The 22353-nt window shown below is 44.9% G+C and overlaps 1 protein-coding gene across 1 annotated transcript in view; it reads right to left on the reverse strand.

Annotated features, from left to right (window-relative positions):
* The window catches only part of CCDC69 (coiled-coil domain containing 69), a 37013-nt gene that overhangs the window by 5857 nt on the left and 8803 nt on the right, over window positions 1–22353 (reverse strand). The window contains exons 3-5 of the mRNA XM_007188741.3: window positions 11473–11542; window positions 8378–8484; window positions 7786–7873 (exon numbers count right to left, since the gene is read on the reverse strand). Of these exons, the coding sequence (XP_007188803.2) occupies window positions 7786–7873; window positions 8378–8484; window positions 11473–11542 (265 nt within the window). The remainder of the gene's footprint in view (window positions 1–7785; window positions 7874–8377; window positions 8485–11472; window positions 11543–22353) is intronic.

Below are 22353 nucleotides of genomic sequence, written 5' to 3' on the forward strand. Positions count from 1 at the left end.
TTATGAAGAGCCTAGGGGCAGGACAGGAATAAAGACTCAGACGTAGACAATGGACTTGAGGAGGGGGAGGGGGAAGGGGAAGGTAGGACAAAGTGAGAGAGTGGCATAGACATATATACACTACCAAATGTAAAATAGATAGCTAGTGGGAAGCAGCCGCATAGCACAGGGAGATCAGCTCAGTGCTTTGTGACCACCTAGAGGGGTGGGATAGGGAGGGTGGGAGGGAGACGCAAGAGGGAGGAGATATGGGGATGTATGTATATGTATAGGTGATTCACTTTGTCATAAAGCAGAAACTAACACACCATTGTAAAGCAATTATACTACAATAAAGATGTTAAAAAAAAAAACTAATAAACAAAAAATCTGGAACAGAAAGAAAAATGGTGCGTTACATAGAGGAAATAAGTTTGAATGAGTTGTGGATTTCTCATTAGAAAGCTTGGAGACTAGAAGGCATAAGAACATTTTAAAACTGCTGAAATAAAAGAACTGTAAATCAAGAATACTATCTTCAGTAAAAATATCCTTCAGGAAAGGTGAAATAAAGACATTCTAGATGAAGAAACACTAAAAATTCATCACCAATAGACCTGCTCTAAAAGAATTGCTCAAGGAAATTCTTTAAATAGAAGGCAAATGGTACCAGAGGGCAACTTGAAACTTCAGGAATTTAGGAAGAACAACAGAACTGGTAACCACCTGGGTAAATGTAATAGACTATTCTTTTTCCTTTGAGCTCTTTAAAATATGATGGTTAAAAGCGAAAATTATAACATTGTCTGACGGGGTATTCAGTGTATGTAGATGTAATACATAAGACTAAGTATAACAAAAAGGGGAGATGATAGAGAGACCTATATGATGATAAGGTTTGTACATTCCACTTGAACTGGTAAGATATTCTAAGTAGACTGTTACGCATATTGTAATTCTTAGAGCAATCACTAATACGTACATACACATACATATGTACATACACAAAGAGATATAGTAAAAGAGAATAGGTAAGTTAAAAAGGAATACTAAAAAATGTTCAGATACTCCAAAAGAAAGCAGGGAAGGGAAAATAGAGGATAAAAAACAGAACAGGGGCTTCCCTGGTGGCGCAGTGGTTGAGAATCTGCCTGCCAATGCAGGGGGCACAGGTTCGAGCCCTGGTCTGGGAAGATCCCACATGCCGCAGAGCAACTGGGCCCGTGAGCCACAATTGCTGAGCCTGCGCATCTGGAGCCTGTGCTCCGCAACAAGAGAGGCCGTGATAGTGAGAGGCCCGCGCACCGCGATGAGGAGTGGCCCCCGCTTGCCACAACTGGGGAAAGCCCTCGCACAGAAACGAAGACCCAACACAGCCATAAATAAAATAAAAATAAATAAACATAGAACAAAAAACCTGTTTAAAAAAAAAAAGAACAAACAGAAGACAAATACCAAAACGACAGACCTAAATTCAACCATATCAATAACAACATTAAACTGCCTAAACACTCCAAATAAAAGAAACCCCAACTATGTGCTATTGACATGATATAACATCTACTTTTTTTGTTTGTTTTTGGCCGTGCCGTGAGGCTCGCAGGATCTTAGTTCCCCGACCAGGGATCAAACCCATGCCCTCGGCAGTGAAAGCGCAGAGTTGTAACCATTGGACCACCAGGGTCCCTACAAAACCTACGTTAAATATGTCATAGGTAGGGTAAAAGTAAGAGTGGAAAAGCAACATTTAAGAATAAGGAAGATTCTCGGGACTTCCCTGGTGACGCAGTGGTTAAGAATCTGCCTCCCACTGCAGGGGATGTGGGTTCGATCCCTGGTCAGGGAACTACATCCCACATGCATGCCGCAACTAAGGAGCCTGCGAGCTGCAACTAAGGAGCTGGTGAGCCGCAACTAAGGAGCCCTCCTGCTGCGACTAAGACCTGGCACAACCAAAAAATAAAATTAAAAAAAAAAAGAATAAGGAAGATTCTCAGGGATGAAGACGTACACTACATCATGATAAAGGGGTCCATTCTCCAGGAAGACATAACAAACCTTAAATACTTATACATGAACAGTCGTTCTTCAAATTACATGAAGCAAAAACTGACAACTGAAAGGAGAAACAGACAAATACACAATTACAGTTGAAAATGTCAACACTCCTCAGTATTCGATAGAAAAGGTAGACAGACAGTAAGAATATAGAACTGAACAATACTGTCAATGACTTGTTTTAATTGATTCATTTATAAAATACTCAATACACATTCTTTCCAAGTGCACATGAAACATTCACAAGATGGACCATATCCTGAATCATAAAACAAGCTGTAAAATATTATAAAAGAAATGAAATATAAACTGTGTTCTCTGACCATAATGGAATCAAACTGGAAATCAGTAACAAAAAGAGAACTGGAAAATGTCCAAACACTTGGAAGGAAATACACTTCTAAATATTCAGTGAGCCAAAGAGGAAGTCTCAAGGTAATCTCCCTTGAAGATATTTTGAACTGAACAAAAATAAAAATATAAAACATCAATTTGTAGGATGCAGATAATGCAGTGCTGAGGGGGAAATTTATAGCACCAAGTGCTTATGTTAGAAAAGGAGATAGGTCTCAAATCAATAAACTTCTAGTTTAAGAAACTAGAAAAAAGAGCTAACTAGATACAAAGCAAGCAAGCAGGAGGAAGGAAATAAGAAGTCAGTGAGATTGAAAATAGAAAAATAGGAAAAAAAAAAATCAATGGAACCGAAAGCTGATTCTTGGAAAGGATTAATAAAATTGATAAACCTCAAGCAAGACTAACAGAGAAAAAAAATTAAATGCACAGATTACCAATTACAGAAACTTAAGGGGATAGCATTATAGATACAGAAGATATTTAAAACAATATTAAGGGACCACTATGAACAATTCCTATGCACATAAACTTGACAACTTAGATAAAGAGTACCAATTCCTGAAAAACTACAAACTTCCAAAACTCATCCAAGAAAAAATACATAACCTGGACATTCCTTTAACTATTGAAGTTAAATCTGTACTTAAATACTTTCTGGAAAGGAAATGTCCAAGCCCATCTTTTCTTGTGTTTATCTGCTGTCTGTATATCCTCTTTGGTCAAGTATCTGTTTAAATCTTTAGGTTTCTCTGACAAATTCTACTGAATATTTAAAAATGATATAGTACCAACTCTATACAATCTCTTTTAGAGATAGAAGAGGAAGGGGCATTTCCCAACTCATTCCACGAGGCAAGCTTTACCCTGATACTTTAAACCAGACAGATGGTACAAGAAAAAACTACAGACCAGTAGCCCTTATGAACATAGACACAAACATCTTCAGTAAAATATTAGCAAATCAAATTCAGCAATATATAAAAAGACCAAGTGGGGTTTTGTAACACAAGTCCAAAATTTGAAAAATCAATGCAATCTGCCATGTTGACAGTATAAAGAAGAAAAATCACATGATTATATGGATCATAGACCTAAATGTAAAACTTAAAATCATATAACTTTTGGAAGAAAACATAGAAGATCTTTGTTACCTAGAGTTCAGCAAAGAGTTCTTAGATATATGACACCAAAAGCATAATTGATAAAAGAAAAAATAACTTGGAATTTATCAAAGTTAAAAGCTTTGCTTTGTGAAAGCCATTAAGAGAATGAAAAAGAAAAACAAAACAAAACAAAACCAAAACACCCACACAGACTAGGAGAAAATATTTGCAAATACAGAGGACTTGTATCCAAAATATATACAGATCTCTCAAAACTCTACAGTAAGAACAAACAAGCTAATTAAAATGGGCAAAGGATTTCAACAGACATTTTACCAAAGAGGTTATACAGACAGCAAGTAAACACAAGAAGAGATGTTCAACATGATTAGTCATTACTGAAATGCAAATTACACCCACAGTGAGTCATCATTGCTTATTTATTAGAACAGCAAAAAATAAAAAGTATTGACAAGTGTTGGTGAAAAGAAACAGTGGAACTCATCCATCGCTGATGGGAATGTAAAATGATGGTCCCTTAGGAAAGCAGTTTAGTCATTTCTCATAAAGCTGAACATACATTTATCATATCCATTCCACTCCTAGGTGTTTACCCAAGAAACTTAAGAACACACAGAGACCTGTACACAAATGTTTAGAAGAGCTCTGTTTGTAATTGCCTCAAGGTGGAAACGACCTGTCCCCCCCGGGACAAGGGGATGAGTGAACACTAGATCACAACTCAGCCATGAAAAAGAAGGTACTATTGATACACCCAGCCACTTGGATGACTCTCAAAGGCATCATGATGAGGGAAAGAAGACAATGTTAAAAATTATATTGTATTATTTTGTTTCTCTAACAGTCTCAAAAAGACAAAACCATAGTGGTGGAGGACAGATCAGTGGTTGCCAGGGGTTGGGGTGGGAGAGGATGTGAATGCAAATGGGCAGCCTGAGAGGGTGTTTTGGGGGTGATGGAACTGTTCTGTATTGGATTATGGTGATGGTTGTATGAATCTACATGTGTTAAAGTTTATGAAACTGTATATCAGAAAGTCAATTTTAATGTATAATAATTAAAAAATAAAAACAAAAATAGAAAATAAAAGAGAGCAAGGTTATCAAATGTGAAAAACCACCACTAGCCTCTCCCAGTTATACTTCCCCCATGCTGTGCTTTTAGTCATTCATTTAATACACACTTAGGCAGCACCTAATAAGTGCCACGCAATTTTAAAGTAACTACGAAAGAATTCTGACTGATGGGAAGAACTCAAGACAGGCAGTCCCTTCCCCTCTGGGGTTTTTACAGTAGGAAAATTTTCTTATCAATATATTTACAATGCTAAAATTAATATCAAAGCAATGCTCTGCTTGGAGAAGAAAGCTGTTTTCCCATAATAGCCTTGAGAGGGAGGGAAGGAAGATTTTAGAGATACAGATACTGAAAGGAGATTCAAGGTAGGTTTTAGAGATATAGAAAGTGAACTAAGGTCCAGTGACAGACCCAGTTTCACGGGGTGTATTAGTATTAAAATGCAACCCTTCAAATTCCCAGGGCAAGGCCTTCAATTCTATTTCAAAATTGCGCTAATGTTGCAATATGTTTCAAGATTCTTAAAATTGTTCAGACCTCTGTTCTAATTATTCCATTTCTGGGAATCTAAGGATATAATGTAAAATGTGGGCACATCTTTACGCAAAACACGTTTAGTGCAGTGTTACTTACAATAGTTAAATCTATATGTCTAGACTCACAGGAAATAAGGAAAACCATGTATGCAGTGGTCTAGATTTTACATTTTAGTAGCAGAATTACTTGGAAACATGTTTGATACAATGTTAAATAAAAAGAACAAGATATAAAATTTTACATATAAAATAATCTTAACCGTGTTGTAAAAAAGATAAATAATTCTGGGGGAAAGTCATACAAATACTGATGATTAAAGAGAAATTGGTATAACATTTTCAAGGTCAATTTCAATAGCATCAAAAATCTAGATAACCTTCCCCAAAGAAGCTATACAAATGGCCAACATGCACATGAAAAGATGCTCAGCAAAATTAGTCATTAGGGAAATGCAAATCAAAACCATTATGAGATACTACTTAGCACTCACTAGGATGGCAATAATAATAATAGCAACGACAACGGAAACTAACAAGTGTTGGCAAGGATGTGGTGCAATTGGAACCCTTGTGCATTGCTGTTGGAACTGAAAAGTGGTGCAGCCACTGTGGAAAACAGTTTGGTGGTTTCTCAAAAAGTTAAGCATAGAATTAGCATGTGACCCAGCAGTTCTACTCCTAAGCGTACACCCAGGGGAACTGAAAGCAGGTGTTCAAGCAGGTGCTTGTACTGGTGGCACTGGTTCACAGTCCAGGTATCCACCAACTGATGAATGGATAAGACAGTGTGGGGTGCCCAGGCAATGGAATATTATTCAGCCACAAAAAGGAATGGAGTAATTTTTAAAATGGGGGGAGTAAAAGGAATGGAGTGCAAATGCACACTGTGGCATGGATGAGCCTTGGAAATGTTATGCTGGGTGAAGGAAGCCAGATGTAGGGGTTGTATGATTCCATTTACTTGAGTGTCCGCAGTGGCAAAGCCATGAGACTCAGAGCAGATTGGTAGTTGCTGGGGGGTTGGAAGGGTGAGGGTGGAGTTTGGGAGTGACTGCTTAGTGGGTATGGGGTTTGCCTTTAGGACAAGAGAGTTCTGGAAGTGGACAGTGGTGATGGTTGCAGGGCACTGTGAATGGAGTAAATGTCACTAATGGTAAATCTTATGTGTATTTTACCAAAATAAAAGATATACGTATATAAACTTTGCCATACCAACCCTACTAGGATGTTATTCTAATGATAAAATCATGAGTGTGGCAAAGATTTTACAAAATGAGGTTCACTGTGTAAGTATCACTGCTATTATAAACAATAGCAAAAGTTTGAAACTGCTGAAATGCCTAACCAAAGGGGCTCAGTTAAATGAACAAGGGTACACACTGGAATGCTATGTAGTTACTAAAACTGTGCTACAGGAGTTTAATGACAAGATGTTAATACAGTTCAAGGTGAAAAAATCAATTTATCTCCTCCCCCCAAAGTGTGTGTGTGCATAGATATATATTCTAGGTAAATACACACAAAAGAAGTAAAAGGGGGCTTCCCTGGTGGCGCACTGGTTAAGAATCCGCCTGCCAACGCAGGGGACACGGGTTCAAGCCCTGGTCCGGGAAGATCCCACATGCCGTGGAGCAACTAAACCTGTGCGCCACAACTACTGAGCCTGTGCTCTAGAGCCCGCGAGCCACAACTACTGAGCCCTCGTGCCACAACTACTGAAGCCCACGCACCTAGAGCCCGTGCTCTGCAACAAGAGAAGCTACCGCAATGAGAAGCCTGCACACCACAACGAAGAGTAGCCCCTGCTCGCTGCAACTAGAGAAGGCCCACACGCAGCAACGAAGACCCAACGCAGCCAAAAAAATAATAATAATAAATAAAATAAATATTAAAAAAAAAAAAAGAGAAGTAAAAGGGATCTATATCAGAGGGGTAGCAGTGATTAGTTCTGGGTGGAATTACACACAATTTTAATTTTCTCAGTAATAAAATAATAAATACTAATAAATACTTGCTAAGTATCTTGTGAACTATCAGGGACTGTTCTAGATTCCTTCATCTATCTATCTATCTAACTATAAATTAAATTGTTTGATTCTCATAAAGACCCTATGAACAAGGGTTAACTAACTTCTTTAAGGTTACACAGCTGGTAAATGGTGAAGCTGGGATTCAAACCCAGAGACCATTTGCAGAGTCTGAGATCCAACCATTATGCTGTAAGATCTTTTTGTTTAATCCATACATTCTAAATTTTCTATGATGAGCACATCACATGTAAAAGGAAAGAAAGTTACTTGAAAAAAATAATCAACCTAACCATAAATTGTAAGAGCCGTCATCATTGTGGGGAAGGAAAACAGATACTTTAAAATTCTCCTATTTGTCAAGGTTTTCCAAATTTCCTGTAATGAATACGAATTGCTTTTAAAATGGAAAGGAAAAACACCTCTCAACTAAGGTAAAACAAAGGATGGGGTCAGATTTTACATGCCTGGAAGGACAAGTCGAAGGACCCTGCAAACTCTAGCCCTGAAGTGACCGACTGCTTACGGACCAGAGGTGGGAGGGAGGGGACAGTGGGAGTCCCGTGTGAGCTCAGCGGGTGGAACAGGAGTCCGTTCCACACCCTCCCAAGTGCATCTTGTCCTTACCTCTCAGGGCCTCCGCATGCTCTGCCTCCAGGACTCTTCGCTGTTCATTCAGTTTCTCTCCAAGCTCTAGTTCCCTCTCCTTCTCCACCTGGGGGCGAAGGGTCCGGAGCAGGATGAGACTGAGTAGGTTCAGGGCAGCCTCGCTTATTCACTCACCGACACTGGAGCCTTTTGGAGGTTGGTGATCAGAGTCCTACCCGCTGATCTGAGTGATGGGAATGACACGTGCCCAGAGAGGGCACAAGGCCTCCAGGACACAGCAGGTGTGGCTGACTTTGCCCTCTTTAGGGCTTAGAACGGGGCTCCCAGAGCTTTACCAGGTGGAAAGGGGTTTTGGAATCTTCTAATCCTGATGCCACTGAAGGCAGGGAGCCCTTTATTATGTTAGTGTTTCCCCACCTTTCATTGCATAGAATGAATATAATGAATTATAGGCCAGCAGTTACAAATATTTGTTCAACAGATAAAGGACTCTCTTCCTGGCAAAACAAGTAAGAGATACTTACACCAACAATGAAACCAAAAGATGGCCTCACTCTGGGAGTTAACATGGTTAGCAGAGCATGAGGAAAAGAGAGGGGCTGGGACTTACCTTCTGTGCCCATTTCTTCTTGTCCTCTTCGTGCTGCTGGAGAATTCTGGTGACAGACTTCTGGTGCTGCTCGGCCTCCTCAGATGCACAGAGATGGGCAGCTGTGGCTGTAGGTGAGGGAGGAAAAAAAAATCACAGAGCCGAGGTTGGGGCCGGGCCCAGCAGGGAGGGTGTATGAGGCTCAAGCTAAGGGGTGGGGAGCCTGTCTCCTCCTCAAGAATGGTCTTAGTTGGGGGGAATCAACCTCCAGAGGCAGCCCCTTAAATCTCCCTGGCTTTGGAGACCCTCCTTCATGAAGTGCAGGAGCCAGGGGTCTCATTTTGCCCCCTGGGATCTATAGCAGAGCCGGTAACTCACGGGACACGTTCAGCCCATAAAGGTGCTATTTGCTCTACCCCAGGGGTCCCCAACCCCCGGGATCTAATGCCCGATGATCTGAGATGGAGCTGATGTAATAATAATAGAAATAAAGTGCACAATAAAAGTAATGAGCTTGAGTCATCCCGAAACCATCCCCCCCCCACCCGCGCCCCAGTTCTTGGAAAAATTGTCTTCCACGAAAACGGTCCCTGGTACCAAAAAGGTTGGGGACCGCTGCTCTACCCAATATCTAAATTAAAAACAAATAGTGGCTGATGCTTAATAACTGGGCAGATTTTACTTAGTACGACAGATTTCCAACTTATCTTGAAAAAGCCAAAGAAGTGGCGATGTGTGCCTTAGTGTCAAACAGGAGCTGGGCTGAGGGGCAGCTGCCTTCCCCTCCGTCCAGGATGTGGCTCTGCCGTTTGCCACTGTCCTTACCTCTCCTCACAGAGGACGCGTGTAAGGGGCCACTTGGTCACACACTTTACCCGCTGGGCCCTGTGTCTGAGCGTGTGACCCCTCACCTTCAGCATCCCCTGAAGCGGGGGGCAGAGAGGCTGCTGTGAACAGTGAGAAGACGCAAACAGGGAAACCCCAAAACAGCCCTGGTGATGCCACTCTGAGTCCAACAGGCTCTGGGTCTCACCTAAGGCAGGGACCCACCCTCTCGGAGCCTCAATTACCCAATACGTTAAATCAGGATAATGATAATACCTACCTCATGGGGCTATTGAGATGATTAAGTCAGAAAACAATGGTGATAAAAATAACAACAGCAGGTAAAGAATAAAGAGAGCTTACCATGCTCAGAAACATGCCCAGCTCTGTTCCAAGTATCTCACAGGTATTACTCACTGAATCTTCACAACCACCCAGAGTGGTGGGCACTATGATTATCCCCATGTCACAGATGAGGGAACTGAAGGACAAAGAAACCATGTAACCTGCCCAAGATTACCCAGTTCACAATCGGGATAAAGGACAGCAAACATTCTGAACTACCACCTTGTTCTACCAGCTTATGCATAAAAAGCAGTTAAGTGTACAATAGCCAACACATGAAAGCAACCTAAGTGTCCATCAACATATGAATGGATAAAGTAGATGCAGTATATACATCTAAAGGAATATTACTCAGCCATAAAAAAGAATGAAATTCTGCCATTTGCAACAACATGGATGGACCTAGAGGGTATTATGCTTAGTGCACTAACTCAGAGAAAGACCAATACTGTATATGTTACCATTTATATGTAGAATCTAAAAAACACAACATATGAATGAATTTTAAAAAGCACTAAGTGTATTGCCAGGCATTTGGAGGTACTCAATAAGTACTCTTCTTCATTGTTCACTAAATGTTCTCTAAATATTCCTCGGTGCTCATGACAAGCATTGGAGGCTAATACTAGCATTGTTAGCATTATTATAAATGTAGTAGTAATAGGGACTTCCCTGGTGGCACAGTGGTTAAAAATCCTCCTGCCAATGCAGGGGACACGGGTTCGATCCCTGGTCCGGGAAGATCCCACATGCCACGGAGCAACTAAGCCCGTGTGCGCCACAATTACTGAGCCCGCATGCCACAACTACTGAAGCCTGTGCATGCCTAGAGCCCGTGCTCTGCAACAAGAGAGGCCATTGCAATGAGAAGCCAGCTCACTGCAACGAAGAGTAGCCCCCGCTCGTCGCAACTAGAGAAAGCCCACGAGCAGCAATGAAGACCTAATGCAGCCATAAATAAATAAATAAAAGTAAATGTAGTAGTAATATTACTACAGAACTTCATAGGCCAGGTTGGGTACAAGATATGACGAGAAATGTGAGGAAAGAGGCTGTGGTCAGTCCATCAGATAGGAAGTCTGAGGTCATGATCAGCTCTCATAAATCATTTGGCTCGGGGTCCCAAACGTTGGTCAGCAGTACCAGACTGGCCCCAACTGGGGAGAAGCTTATTAAAAAGATTTATCATCACTAACAATGCAGAGTCTTCAGCCCCACTCCCAGAGATCCTTATTTAGTGGTCTGTGGTGAGGCCCCAGAATCTGTACTTTTGAAAATCCCCCCCCAGGTAATTCTTATGTACATTCAGATTGGAGAACCTCTGAATTCTGACCCAGTTGCTTATCTGGTACTTGAACTTCATCTGCAATATCCCTGACAGCCTCCAGGTAGTAATGAAACACTTTCAGAGATGGAGAGCTCATCCTATTACGAAGTATCTCTGATGATGTTAAACCAACAACCGCACAAAAAATCCTTTGAGACTGAACTGAATTCTGCCAGCTTGTTTCTGCTACATTGAGGCCCTAGTACTGATCTCTGGGTCACTGAACAAGCCTCATCTTTCTTCTCCATGAGGGCACTTCAGTCACTTGGAGAGAACTGTTGTGTTTTATTGCAACATCCTCTGTTTCTTTAACTGTTCCTTCAAGACATGGTTTCCAGATTCCTCACCAGCCTCATCTTTCTCCACTGTACTCTCTCCACTTTTTCTGGATTCCTCTGAAAATGTATTTTCCAGAAATAAACTCAGCACTCCAGGTGTGGTATCAATAGTCGGGAACAGGGAAGAACCATCACCTCCCTGATTTTAGACATGATACTCCTATTAATGTAACCTAAGTAAAATCTTGTGAGATAATTAAATAGCCGTATCATGTCTGTTGATTATAAAGTAGGAAATCTCATAGATGTCAGGGAGGCCATTTATAGGGCTGCCTACTCACCTGTGTCACCATTGAGGGGACCCAGTTCCTGCAGCTCTGGTTTGGGAGGCTGATCTGGTCCTTGGCACCTCTGGAAGAAATGAGACAACAAAGAGGATGAAGGAAGAAGGTAGGAGGTCAATGTGAGGATGGATGCTATGGTAAGATTCTTCTAAAGGCAAGACAGGAATTCCAGTCGTGCCAAACCCAGCTCTATGCCCAGTTCACTTAGGCTTCCTTCCTCACCATCCCAAGGCAGCACTCCCTCTGTGGGGAAGGGGTTCTCAGAGCAGAATTTCTCATCTTGGCCAGGGAAACCCTCTGCAGGGAGTTTGATGCTGGTTGGTCTCTCCTTAGATTCTTGTGATTTGGCTAGGGCACCAACCATGGGCCCCTCTCTGCCCTTAATTTTCTTCTCTAGGTACTTGGCCAGACCTTCTGCTATTACCCTCACCCCAGTTATGGCCTTTAGGTGTCCTAAAACTTCCTAACCCCCAGTTCAGAGACAATTCCCCTTCCCTCTCAGGGCTTGTGGCTACCACAACTTCCAGCCAAGTTCCCTGTATTGAAAGCAGAGCATCAAAGTTCAAACCATGTTTTACTATGCTTCTTCTCTGCTAGAAGGGCTGTTTCCCCAACTATAAGGAGACAGCAGTACTTAACGTGACAGATGGGGGTGAGATACTGCAGCCAGGATGTACCAGGCACTATGCTATCTTATCTATACTATCTCAGGTAATCTTCAGAAGGACCCTGGGAAATACGAATGCCCCCCAATTTAAAGATGAGAAGGCTGAGGCAGGTGAGGAGTTAATCAAGGTAAATCAGGGGACAACTGGCAGAGCCAAGTATTTGAGCCCTACCTAGTGGGCACTTTAACCAACCTTGGCCAGTGTGGGTTGAATCTGATCAAAGGAGAGAACTGAGGCAAAAGGGCCTTCTGTACCACAAGGCAGTGGCTCCCAGATTTCAGTTTTCATAAATAATATTTTGAAATAGGAGAATTGATATGGGTTGACAAGAAAGGATGCTGACAAAAATTATTTGCAGACTATCACTATCATTTCATAAAATAAAAGACATTTTAACCTTCCAAAGTATATTAAGGAAAGCTCAAGATAGCTCTTCCAGGAAAGGGGAAGTAACATCTTACTCAACGTTACACACACATTCACACCTTTAATTTTCTCATTTCACCCCAGAGAGGTGAAAAGTTGGTCAAAGTCTGGCACTGGCCACTGGACCAGGATCTGGGGTAGAAAAAAAACTTAAGCCATTTTGTATACTTTTCAAAATGCTCTAGGATGTTAGCTAGACTTATTGTGATCATTTCACAATGTATATAAATATTGAATCCTTAGGTTGTACACCTGAAATTAATATGTTACTTCTCAATTATACCTTGAAAAAGTGTTCTGATTAAAAAATAAAAGATATTCTAGGTCCCATTTTATTTTTATTAATTATTTATTTTTGCCTGCATTGGGTCTTCGTTGCTGCACGCGGGCTTTCTCTAGTTGCGGTGAGCGGGGGCTACTCTTCGTTGTGGTGTGCGGGCTTCTCATTGCGGTGGCTCCTCTTGTTGCAGAGCACGGGCTCTAGGCACACGGGCTTCAGTAGTTGTGGCCCGCGGGGTCTAGAGGGCAGGCTCAGTAGTTGTGGCGCACGGACTCAGTTGCTCCGCAGCATGTGGGATCTTCCCGGACCGGGGCTCGAACCCGTGACCCCTGCATTGGCAGGCGGATTCTTAACCACTGCGCCACCAGGGAAGTCCCTAGGCCCCCATTTTAAAAAACACTTCAATAAGTCAGCCTGTGAAAAGGCTATGAAAGCATTCAATTGTGAATTATCATTGTAAAGGAAAAGCTTTACTTTTTCCTGTGATAATAGATTAATAAAATAAAAATTATTAACAATTTCCTGAACTTGAGAATGAATGAAATGCTGCTAGAAAGCATACTTCCGGTTGAGAAGGGAAGAGGAGGGAAGAGAAGAGAAGGCTTCTAGAACATTCTACTCCTGCCCCTGGCACAGGGCCTGGCACAGGGCCTGGTGCAGTGTGAAACCCTGGCAAACTGAGCAAGGCACAGTGCTTCCCCCAGGCCCTGGTCCCCACATCTGCTCAGTGGCTGGCACGCCTGTCACCCTCCCTCCACCCACCCTGTGAAGTCTCCGCCCTCCTGCCCAGGGTACAGGGGACGCCTGGCCCAGGCACAAGCTGTCAACACAGGATTCTGGGGAAATGACAGGAGCCAGCCTCTCCACCCTGGGCTGGAGGAAGGAGGGAGATAAACACCAACGGTTGTCTTGTCCCTGTTGCCACCACTGGTTACACTAATCTGCTCAACATCTTTATGAGAGTGAGATTTCCAGAATTCCAGTCTTGGCTTTTCCACAAATTTGGACAAGTCTCCTTCCTCCTCTGGGCTCCTACTTCCTCCTTTGTGAAGTGGAGGTGAGGAAGTCTTAGTTTCACCCAACGACGCCCGTGGCGTTCAAACTCTGAGCGTCTGATTTCAGCTCCTCTCAACCGCACTGAGAGGCAAGGGTTATTACAAGGGAGGAAACTGGAGCTGGGGAGGTAAGACACTGTCTAACGGGACCTTGATGTCAAAATCAGCATAAGAACAAGGTCTCGGAACAGTAGAGACTGGAACAGTATCATTAAGGACTGTGGGAGTCTAAAATCACCCAGATCTGGGGCTTCCCTGGTGGCGCAGTGGTTGAGAATCTGCCTGCCAATGCAGGGGACACGGGTTCGAGCCCTGGTCTGGGAAGATCCCACATGCCGCGGAGCAACTAGGCCCGTGAGCCACAATTACTGAGCCTGCGCGTCTGGAGCCTGTGCTCCGCAACAAGAGAGGCCGCGATGGTGAGAGGCCCGCGCACCGCTATGAAGAGTGGCCCCCGCTTGCCGCAACTGGGGAAAGCCCTCGCACAGAAACGAAGACCCAACACAGCAATCAATCAATCAATCAATCAATCAATCAATAAAAAATTTAAAATCACCCAGATCTGGATTCAAATACTAAATCCAACACTGTGTGACTACATGGCCTCTCCAAGCCTTGGTTTCCTCAGGAGGTTATTTTAAGGATTAGATGAGATAAGGCACCTATAACATCTGGCATATTCTAAGATCTCAAACATGGCATTATGAAAGTTATCACGTTATGTTTGAAAAGCATGGCAACAGCAAAGACGCACAGTGCTTTCCTAGATCTTCTAGGCTGCCACTGGCCTCAGGTTGCCTGAAAAAAGTTCATAAAGCTCATGAGAAACTGCCTTCTCCCAAATAACCACAACAGAAGGTGAAAAACTCTTCTCCACTAACAGCTTCCAGACCTTAGGCAGGACATGGCCTTGTGCTTGAGTCTCCAGATCCTGACGGCACCCCTGCCTCCAGGATAACTCCTCCAGAATGACATGCAAGACTCATAATCTGTCCTCACTCTACTGTTCTCCTCTACATTTTCTTAATATTTAAATATTGGTAAACATCTTTTTCCAAATATAGTGGTAATAAATAATACATATTTATTCATTATTGGAATATTATATATACTTTCTTACATCTTACTTTTTCAAATATGAGCATTTACTACATGGCATTAAATATTCTATAAATATATTAATTTTAATGACTTGAGTATGACATCCTTATGGGTGAATTTAATCATTTAATCAATAATCCACAGTTGAATGTTTTTTTAATCCATACAACCTCCACTGGTTTTAAATCATTAATATTACTCAATATCTAATTGAGTGTTTCATTTTCTAAATACTTTGCAAGAATATGTTGACCGCAAAGAATTTGCTTTTTAAAAAAAATAATGCCTTCATGTATCTCCTTCCACTCTCTAACATTTCTATGAAGCTCCCACTTTGAGTAGCTTTCTGATATTTGTGATCTAACTGTAAAATGTTATTCCCTCCCACATGTGAATAAACATAAATCCAGATGTGAAAAAAAAATCCACATCGTTTTTTTTCACATTGAGGGAAAAAAAGTTGAGGGACTTCCCTGGTGGTCCAGTGGTTAAGACTCCACGCTCCCAATGCAGGGGGCACAGGTTCGATCCCTGGTTGAGGAACTAAGATCCCACATGCCACACGGCACAGCCAAAAAAAAAAAAAAATCCACTGTTGAATATTTACATTATTTCCATTTTTTAATTTCCAAATCATGCTTTAGAGAACATACTGATTTATAAAATTTTTCACACATCTAAAATTACTGGCTCTGCCTGTGTTCCGCAACAAGAGAAGCCACCGCAATGAGAAGCCCGTGCACCACAACGAAGAGTAGCCCCTGCACCACAATGAAGAGTAGCCCCCGCTCGCCGCAACTAGAGAAAAGCCCGCGCGCAGCAATGAAGACCCAACGCAGCCAAAAATAAATAAAATTTAAAAAAAAAAATGGGCTTCCCTGGTGGCGCAGTGGTTAAGAATCCGCCTGCCAATGCAGGGCACACGGGTTCGTGCCCCGGTCCAGGAAGATCCCACATGCCGCAGAGCGGCTAGGCCCGTGAGCCACAACTACTGAGCCTGCGTGTCTGGAGCCTGCGCTCCGCAACAAGAGAGGCTGCGATAGTGAGAGGCCCGCACACCGCGATGAAGAGTGGCCCCCGCTTGCCGCAACTGGAGAAAGCCCTCGCACAGAAACGAAGACCCAACACAGCCATAAATAAATAAATAAATAAATAAATTTATTAAAAAAAAAAAAAAGAAATATAAGATTAAAAAATAATAATAATAAAATAAAATTACTGGCTCTACTCTCCAGAAAGTTCTATCAATTAACTCACCCACTAATAACACACAGAAGGCCAGTTTCACGGCAACTTTGTCTACATGGACTAGTGTCTTTTTTTTTTTTAATTAAAAAAATTTTTTTTCATGTTGACCAATTTGCTAGGCCAAAACCAAACCAAAACAACCTACTGTGCTCCTGGCCCCAAGATGCACAACCATGTGTTCAAGACCATCCCAGCACGACACATGGTCAAGAATTTCTCAGGCCTCCAGGCCCAGCTCATATATCATTTCCACTTGGTCTCTCCCCAGGGCTGAGTTAGCTCCTGTCAGCGCTACGCTCCAGGGCCTGTTCAGACACCTATGTGAGTAGCTACCCAGTTATCTGTACTTCTGCTAGTCCAAGGGGCTCCTTGAGGACAGGGACCATTTTTGAAATCGACTTTGGATTTGCCCCAGTATCTGTTATGATGCCCAGAACAATATTTCTAGGAATTTGCAGGCCTAATAGAGGGTCTCCTGTATTAGAACCACCTGAAGTCCTTGCTTAACATAGCTCCTGGGCCCAGTTCTAGACCTACAGCATCCGAGGGTGGTGTGTGTGTGTGTGCTGGGAAGCTCCGATCTACCAACCCATCCAGGTGATTTTGAGGCTACCCAAAGCCTGAGGACACACAGCCCAGAGCTGAGCAGGAATCGATAAGCAACTGCTGCATGGAAAATTCCCACGGTGGGGCCGTGGCTGCTTCCTCCTCAGAGGTCATGGAGCAGAGTTCACCCTGCAGTGGGAGAGGACAGGAGCTGGGAGGGGGCCACAAAAATTTTCCCTTCCAAAAGCAGAGTGGGGCCGGCCTCAGACTGGGAGGGGCATCCGGCCTGAGCTCTGGAAGAGGGATGGCAGCTTCCTGTGTCAATGGAAACTTGGGCGAAGAAAGCTATGAGGTGGCAGCTAGCAGCACAGGATGGAGGGAGAACCCAGCACTGGGGGAGAGGCCAGGAGACCCAGGTTCCAGCTTCACTGTGTGACTTGAGGGAAGTGCTGTCGCCTCTCTGGGCCTATCTGTGATGGGTCAGGCCTGGAACAGATGTTCTCCTCAGTCCTTCTGGGCTCCAGGGCAGCCCTTCAACTAAGAGGGCTGGAGACAGGGCCCCTCCATCTTGGTGACATGCACCGTTCTGGGGCCCAGCTCCTTGCTGTCAAGCAGACCAGAGCTCTGCTCTGGGTTCAACCAGAAGCAAACCTGGTCCGCGGTAGAACACGGCTCCGAAAGCAGACAGGGTCCAGGCAGAGCGGGAGGACAGGGCCCAGAGCCGTGAGGAAGCCAGGCAAGCTCGGACTGGGCCTGGCGAGACCCTCTCGAATATGCTTGCATTTTGGAGGGTAAATTGACCAAATGGAAGGTGTCCAAGAGGAGCTGACAGGATGTGGTAGGAGATTCAAACCAAGTGACAGGAGGGTCTGTTAACAATAGTTGATCAGCCTCGAGAATAGGCAAAAAACAAAAACAAAAAGAAAAAACTCTGGACTCCGTCTTCAAATCTCTGCAGGACTGCCATGAGGTAGAAGCTGCTAGTGTGCGGTCCACGGCCTTGAAGGGCAAGATGGTGTCCAAGGACTAGAAGTTTCAAGTGCAATATGAAGAATCTCAGAACTGTCCCAAATAGAGATAGGCTGCCTTATTGGAGGGTGGGGTGGTGGTAGTGAGCTCCCTGTCACTGGTAGCATGCAAGAAGAGGCAAACTTCATTTTGCAGGTTGGACTGGCTGAGTGATCTCAGAGGGCCCTCAACTCCAACCGTCAATAATTCTATAAAATATTCCTGATGTTCAACAAGACCTCCGGGAAGCATCAAGTGTTTAACTAGTGCAGGCGGTACGTAAAACCCACCAACATTAACAGAGTCCCAGGGGGCTCTGTTGAGTATTATTCAGGTTGCAGTACTTTGGGGTGAATCTTCATAGTCTCATACTAAAGTGTCCAGGATAGACTTACTTCCCTCGAATTCCGAGCCTCATCAGGAAAGAATGAGGAAGGCAGAAGCAACTTGGATAGAAACTTCCCAGCTATTCCTTCCCTTGGGAATCCCACTAGGATGGAAGCCAAGCCCTGAGGCTGGCTCGGCCTTTCCTGAAGACACTTGGTCTAACCTTGCTTTAGGGACCATCACTCCATCTTCTTCATGGGCCTTTCGGCATTGTGTATATCTGATTGAATGGTGTGATTTATGGCCTCATTATTCCTGCTTAGCTTCAAGAATTTAGTAATCAAAGGACCCTTAAGAGTTCACCAAGCTCCTCTGCCATCCCCATAAACCACAGCCCTGGCTTCCCTTGGTCGCATAGTTCTGTCACACCCACCTTGGCTGAGGAAGGCTTACTGGGACCCAGAAGACAGGGATGGAAGGGCCCCTGGAGACAGTTTATTCCAATCCTCACCTCCTATTTCCAGATGGAAAAACTGAGGCCCAGAGTGGGGGTGAGCAGTGCTTGTCAGAGGCCACAAAGCAGGGAGCAGAGCCCTAAAGGGAATCCAGACTCGAGGCGGAGCCCCTTCCGCGTCCTTCATGCACACGCCAGATTGATCCAAGTAGCTGAACGTTTAGGGGATTCTGAGCTTCAAGGGACTCATGTCACAACCCTCTGCAGTATCAGAGCTGCCTTTCCGGTGTCAGAACTCAGCGTGGGTGGGGCCCCTGGCACCACTGGTTTCGGGATCTGAACAACCACAGCAGAGCCCATTGGCTGAGGGTAGAGGCAGGAAGGAGGTGGCGGCGGAGGCCTGTGGAGGCAGAGGCCCAAGGGGCCCCTCCACGACTTTGGGTGGAGGAGAGGCAGGACCTAAATGTTCAGGGCTGTTGAGAAATGTTAGCGTTCACACCCAAACTACAGAGGCTCAGATGTAAGAACACCATAACCACAGGCCTCAGCTTCCCCATCTCTAAGATGGGCAGAAGTATTTTGCCAAAGCAATGCCTGAATGTGATTTCATTTTCACGCAGCCAGGGACACCAAAGATTTACTTCAACTTGTTCATTTTACACATGACGGCGTCAGCAACAGCCAGTGCCTGCCTGGGGACATGCCGACGTGACCACGCAACCGAACGAAAGGTAGGAGCACCAGCCAGTGCCTCTCAGCTGTGTCAGGAGGCCCCGCCTATTCTCTGAATACCTGCAATGCCCCTAGAACACCCCAAGTCAGGGGCGGATGTGGCCTCCATCCCTCCCATCTGACCAGCTGATGAAAGAGATCTCAGGGGAGGACAGAACCACTTCCCTCCCACGCATCTGCTGAGCCCACCCATGGCAGACAGTGAGCGCAGGGCCCAACCCCTCATTCACAGATGGAGAGGCTGAGGCCTAGGAAAGGGTTTCCAGTATACCATATCCCCTTCCTTCCTCCCTAGAGCCCACCTTTTCCTGTCCCGTATCAGCCTCCCAGGGGGTCTGCCAGCTCTGCTCGCCTTAGAGGGCCCAGGGCTGGCAGAAGCACTCGGTACCATTTCCAGCATTTGGGTCAGCCCGCCAGGCAGAAGGACCCTGAAGGAGTGGGACAGAAAACGGTGTCAGTGGCCACAGCGGGGGAAGAGACGGGCTGAGGGCATAGATACACGGCTGGATATCCACCTGTCTCACCAACCCAATGGCAAACTCCCCATTCGGAGTCTAGAGTCAGGCCCCTAACTTGCTACTTGCTTGCTGTGTGACCTCGGGGAAGCACCCTCCCCTCTCTGGGCTTCTGTTTCCTCCTCTGTATGGCATGGAGCCGGGCAATGGGATACATCAGGGCCCTTCTGGTTTGCGTATGCTGTGGATGCAAAGGAAGGGGCAGAGTGAGGTCATCCTGACACCTCATCCTCTATCAGTCCTGTCACGCTCGCTGGCTCCAGGCACGGCAGAGCTGGCAGTTGGACACACGCAGCTGTCAGCCCCTGCATGGAGAGGGCTTCTCTGCAGGACAAGGAAGGAGGGGCCCTTGCTCAGGAGGGTCTGGGGGGTGTCCTGAACCCTTCCTACCACCCTCTGTTCTTGAGCAGCTCCTGTGGAGAGGATGTAAAAGGGGGGCTGCAGTGCCTGGAGCAGAAGATGACAGAGCCCAGCAGCCACCTCGCAAGGTACACGCGGCAAGCACCCCCACCCTGCCATAGCACGGCCAGCAGAGACCGGCACCCATTAGCGAGGACCGTGGCTTCTCCAGGGTGCTCAGGGCGGGGTCACTTGTAACAGGGAAGCGCTGGAAACCAGGCTCACATCCACAACAGGGCACCAGCTCAATACACTAAGGTATATAACACTAGGCAATGCCACTCATATGTTTAAAAAAACAATGTAGGAATTTACCAACAAGAGTGGAAAGCCATTAGGTAGAATGTCAATAGGCAAAATACACTATTTCTACTGTACGTAAATGCACAGGAAAAACTACCTAGAAAAGCGCACACTGATGGCAGTCAGCCATCATCTCTAGAGAAAGGACTAGAATTATTGCAGTCAAGGAGGGGGAGCTTCAGTTTTGCCTAAATTCTTAGAATTTTTCAAACAATAGTGTATTCAGGTTTGACTTGTGTACAATGAACGACAACAGGCAGAATAAATACCTCTCTTGGAACCTAAAAGCAGCCATGGCGATCATTTTACAGGTGGGGAGATCAAGGCCCGGGGAGAGAACCAGCTGAGATCACACAGCAAGTTAGTGAAAGAGGCAGGAGTGGGACCCACTCTTGACCCCCGGCCCAGTGCGCTTTCCTCTGCAGATGCTGCAGCTGGTGTCCAACAGCACTTGGGCCTTGTCCAAGCACCTCCTTGTTTGCAGTGTTCCGTACTCTTCTGCCAAGCCATGGTTCCAAAGGGGGAGGCACTGGATTCTTCCTGCCCATTTCTGCTGGTGGCAAGGTGCGGGAGGGGTGAGAGAGGGTGGGGAGTAATTAACCTTAAAATATATATGTTTCCTAGGGCTGCTGTAACAAATCACCGCGACGCTGGTGACTTAAAATAACAGAAATTTATTCTCTTCCAGTTCTGAAGGCTAGAAGTCCCAAACCAAGGTATCAGGTGGGTTGGGTCCTTCTGGAGGCTCTGAGGGAGTTTCTGTTCCATCCCTCTCTCCTAGCTTCCAGTGGTCGTCAGCAATCCTTGGCGTTCCTTGGCTTGTAGCTGCATCACTCCAATCTCTCCTTCTGTCATCACATGGCCTTCTCCCCGTGTATCTGTGTCCAAAGTTCCCTCTTCTTACAAGGACACCAGTCCTTGGATTAGGGCCCACCATCATCCAGTATGACCTCATCTTGACTGATTACATATGCAAAAACCCTGTTTCAAATAAGGTCATACTCATAGGTTCTGGGTGTACATGAGTTTGGGTAGGGACACTAATCAACCCATTAAAGGGACTTCCCTGGCGGTCCAGTGGTTAAGACTCCGTGCTTCCACTGAGGGGGCAAGGGTTTGATCCCTGGTCAGGGAACTATGATCCCGCATGCCGCGTGGCACGGCCACAAGTAAACAAACATAAAAAAATCCATTACAGATAACTTTTCTGATGTCAGAGCTGTTTTCTCAAGGAGAGGGCAGGGGGTAGGGTTGCACGGGGTGGTGGAGAAATGACAAGGTTCGTTGTACACTCTGAAAAAGAACTTCACTCCTGGGGAGGAAGGAAAACTGGAAGTAGGTCAGTTTGTACATCACTTATCTGGGGGGAAAGCATGGGTGTGGGATGGATGTATTGTGAGGCATTTGGCCTAGATGTTCTGGAAGATTCAGATTTGAAAATAAAGTGACACAAGATAAATGATTTTTAAGGATTCACATTTACCTGGTGAGAGAAGTCGATGGCTTGTCTTCGGGTGATGGATAGATTTAGATCTATCTATGCTAAAGATAGATGGAATTTCTCATTTTCTCTCTCTCCTTCTCTCTGCCTGGGGCGGGGCCCCAGGAGCTCCCCCTGCACCCACCTGCAGGTCCTGCTCCCTTCCTGGCCCAGACCCTGGTCGACCAGTCATCCGGGATGGCTCACAGGGCTCTGAGGGTAGAGGACACTGAGAGAACAAAGTGCAGGCCTTGAGGATGGAAACCCAAGTGCACCCCGAGATGTCAGAGCCAGGATTCAGGCCATGCATCAGACTCTTCCTTTTATGGGGGCTAC

Source organism: Balaenoptera acutorostrata, chromosome 2 (genome assembly GCF_949987535.1).
Source record: "Balaenoptera acutorostrata chromosome 2, mBalAcu1.1, whole genome shotgun sequence".
In the NCBI taxonomy this organism is placed as follows: domain Eukaryota; kingdom Metazoa; phylum Chordata; class Mammalia; order Artiodactyla; family Balaenopteridae; genus Balaenoptera; species Balaenoptera acutorostrata.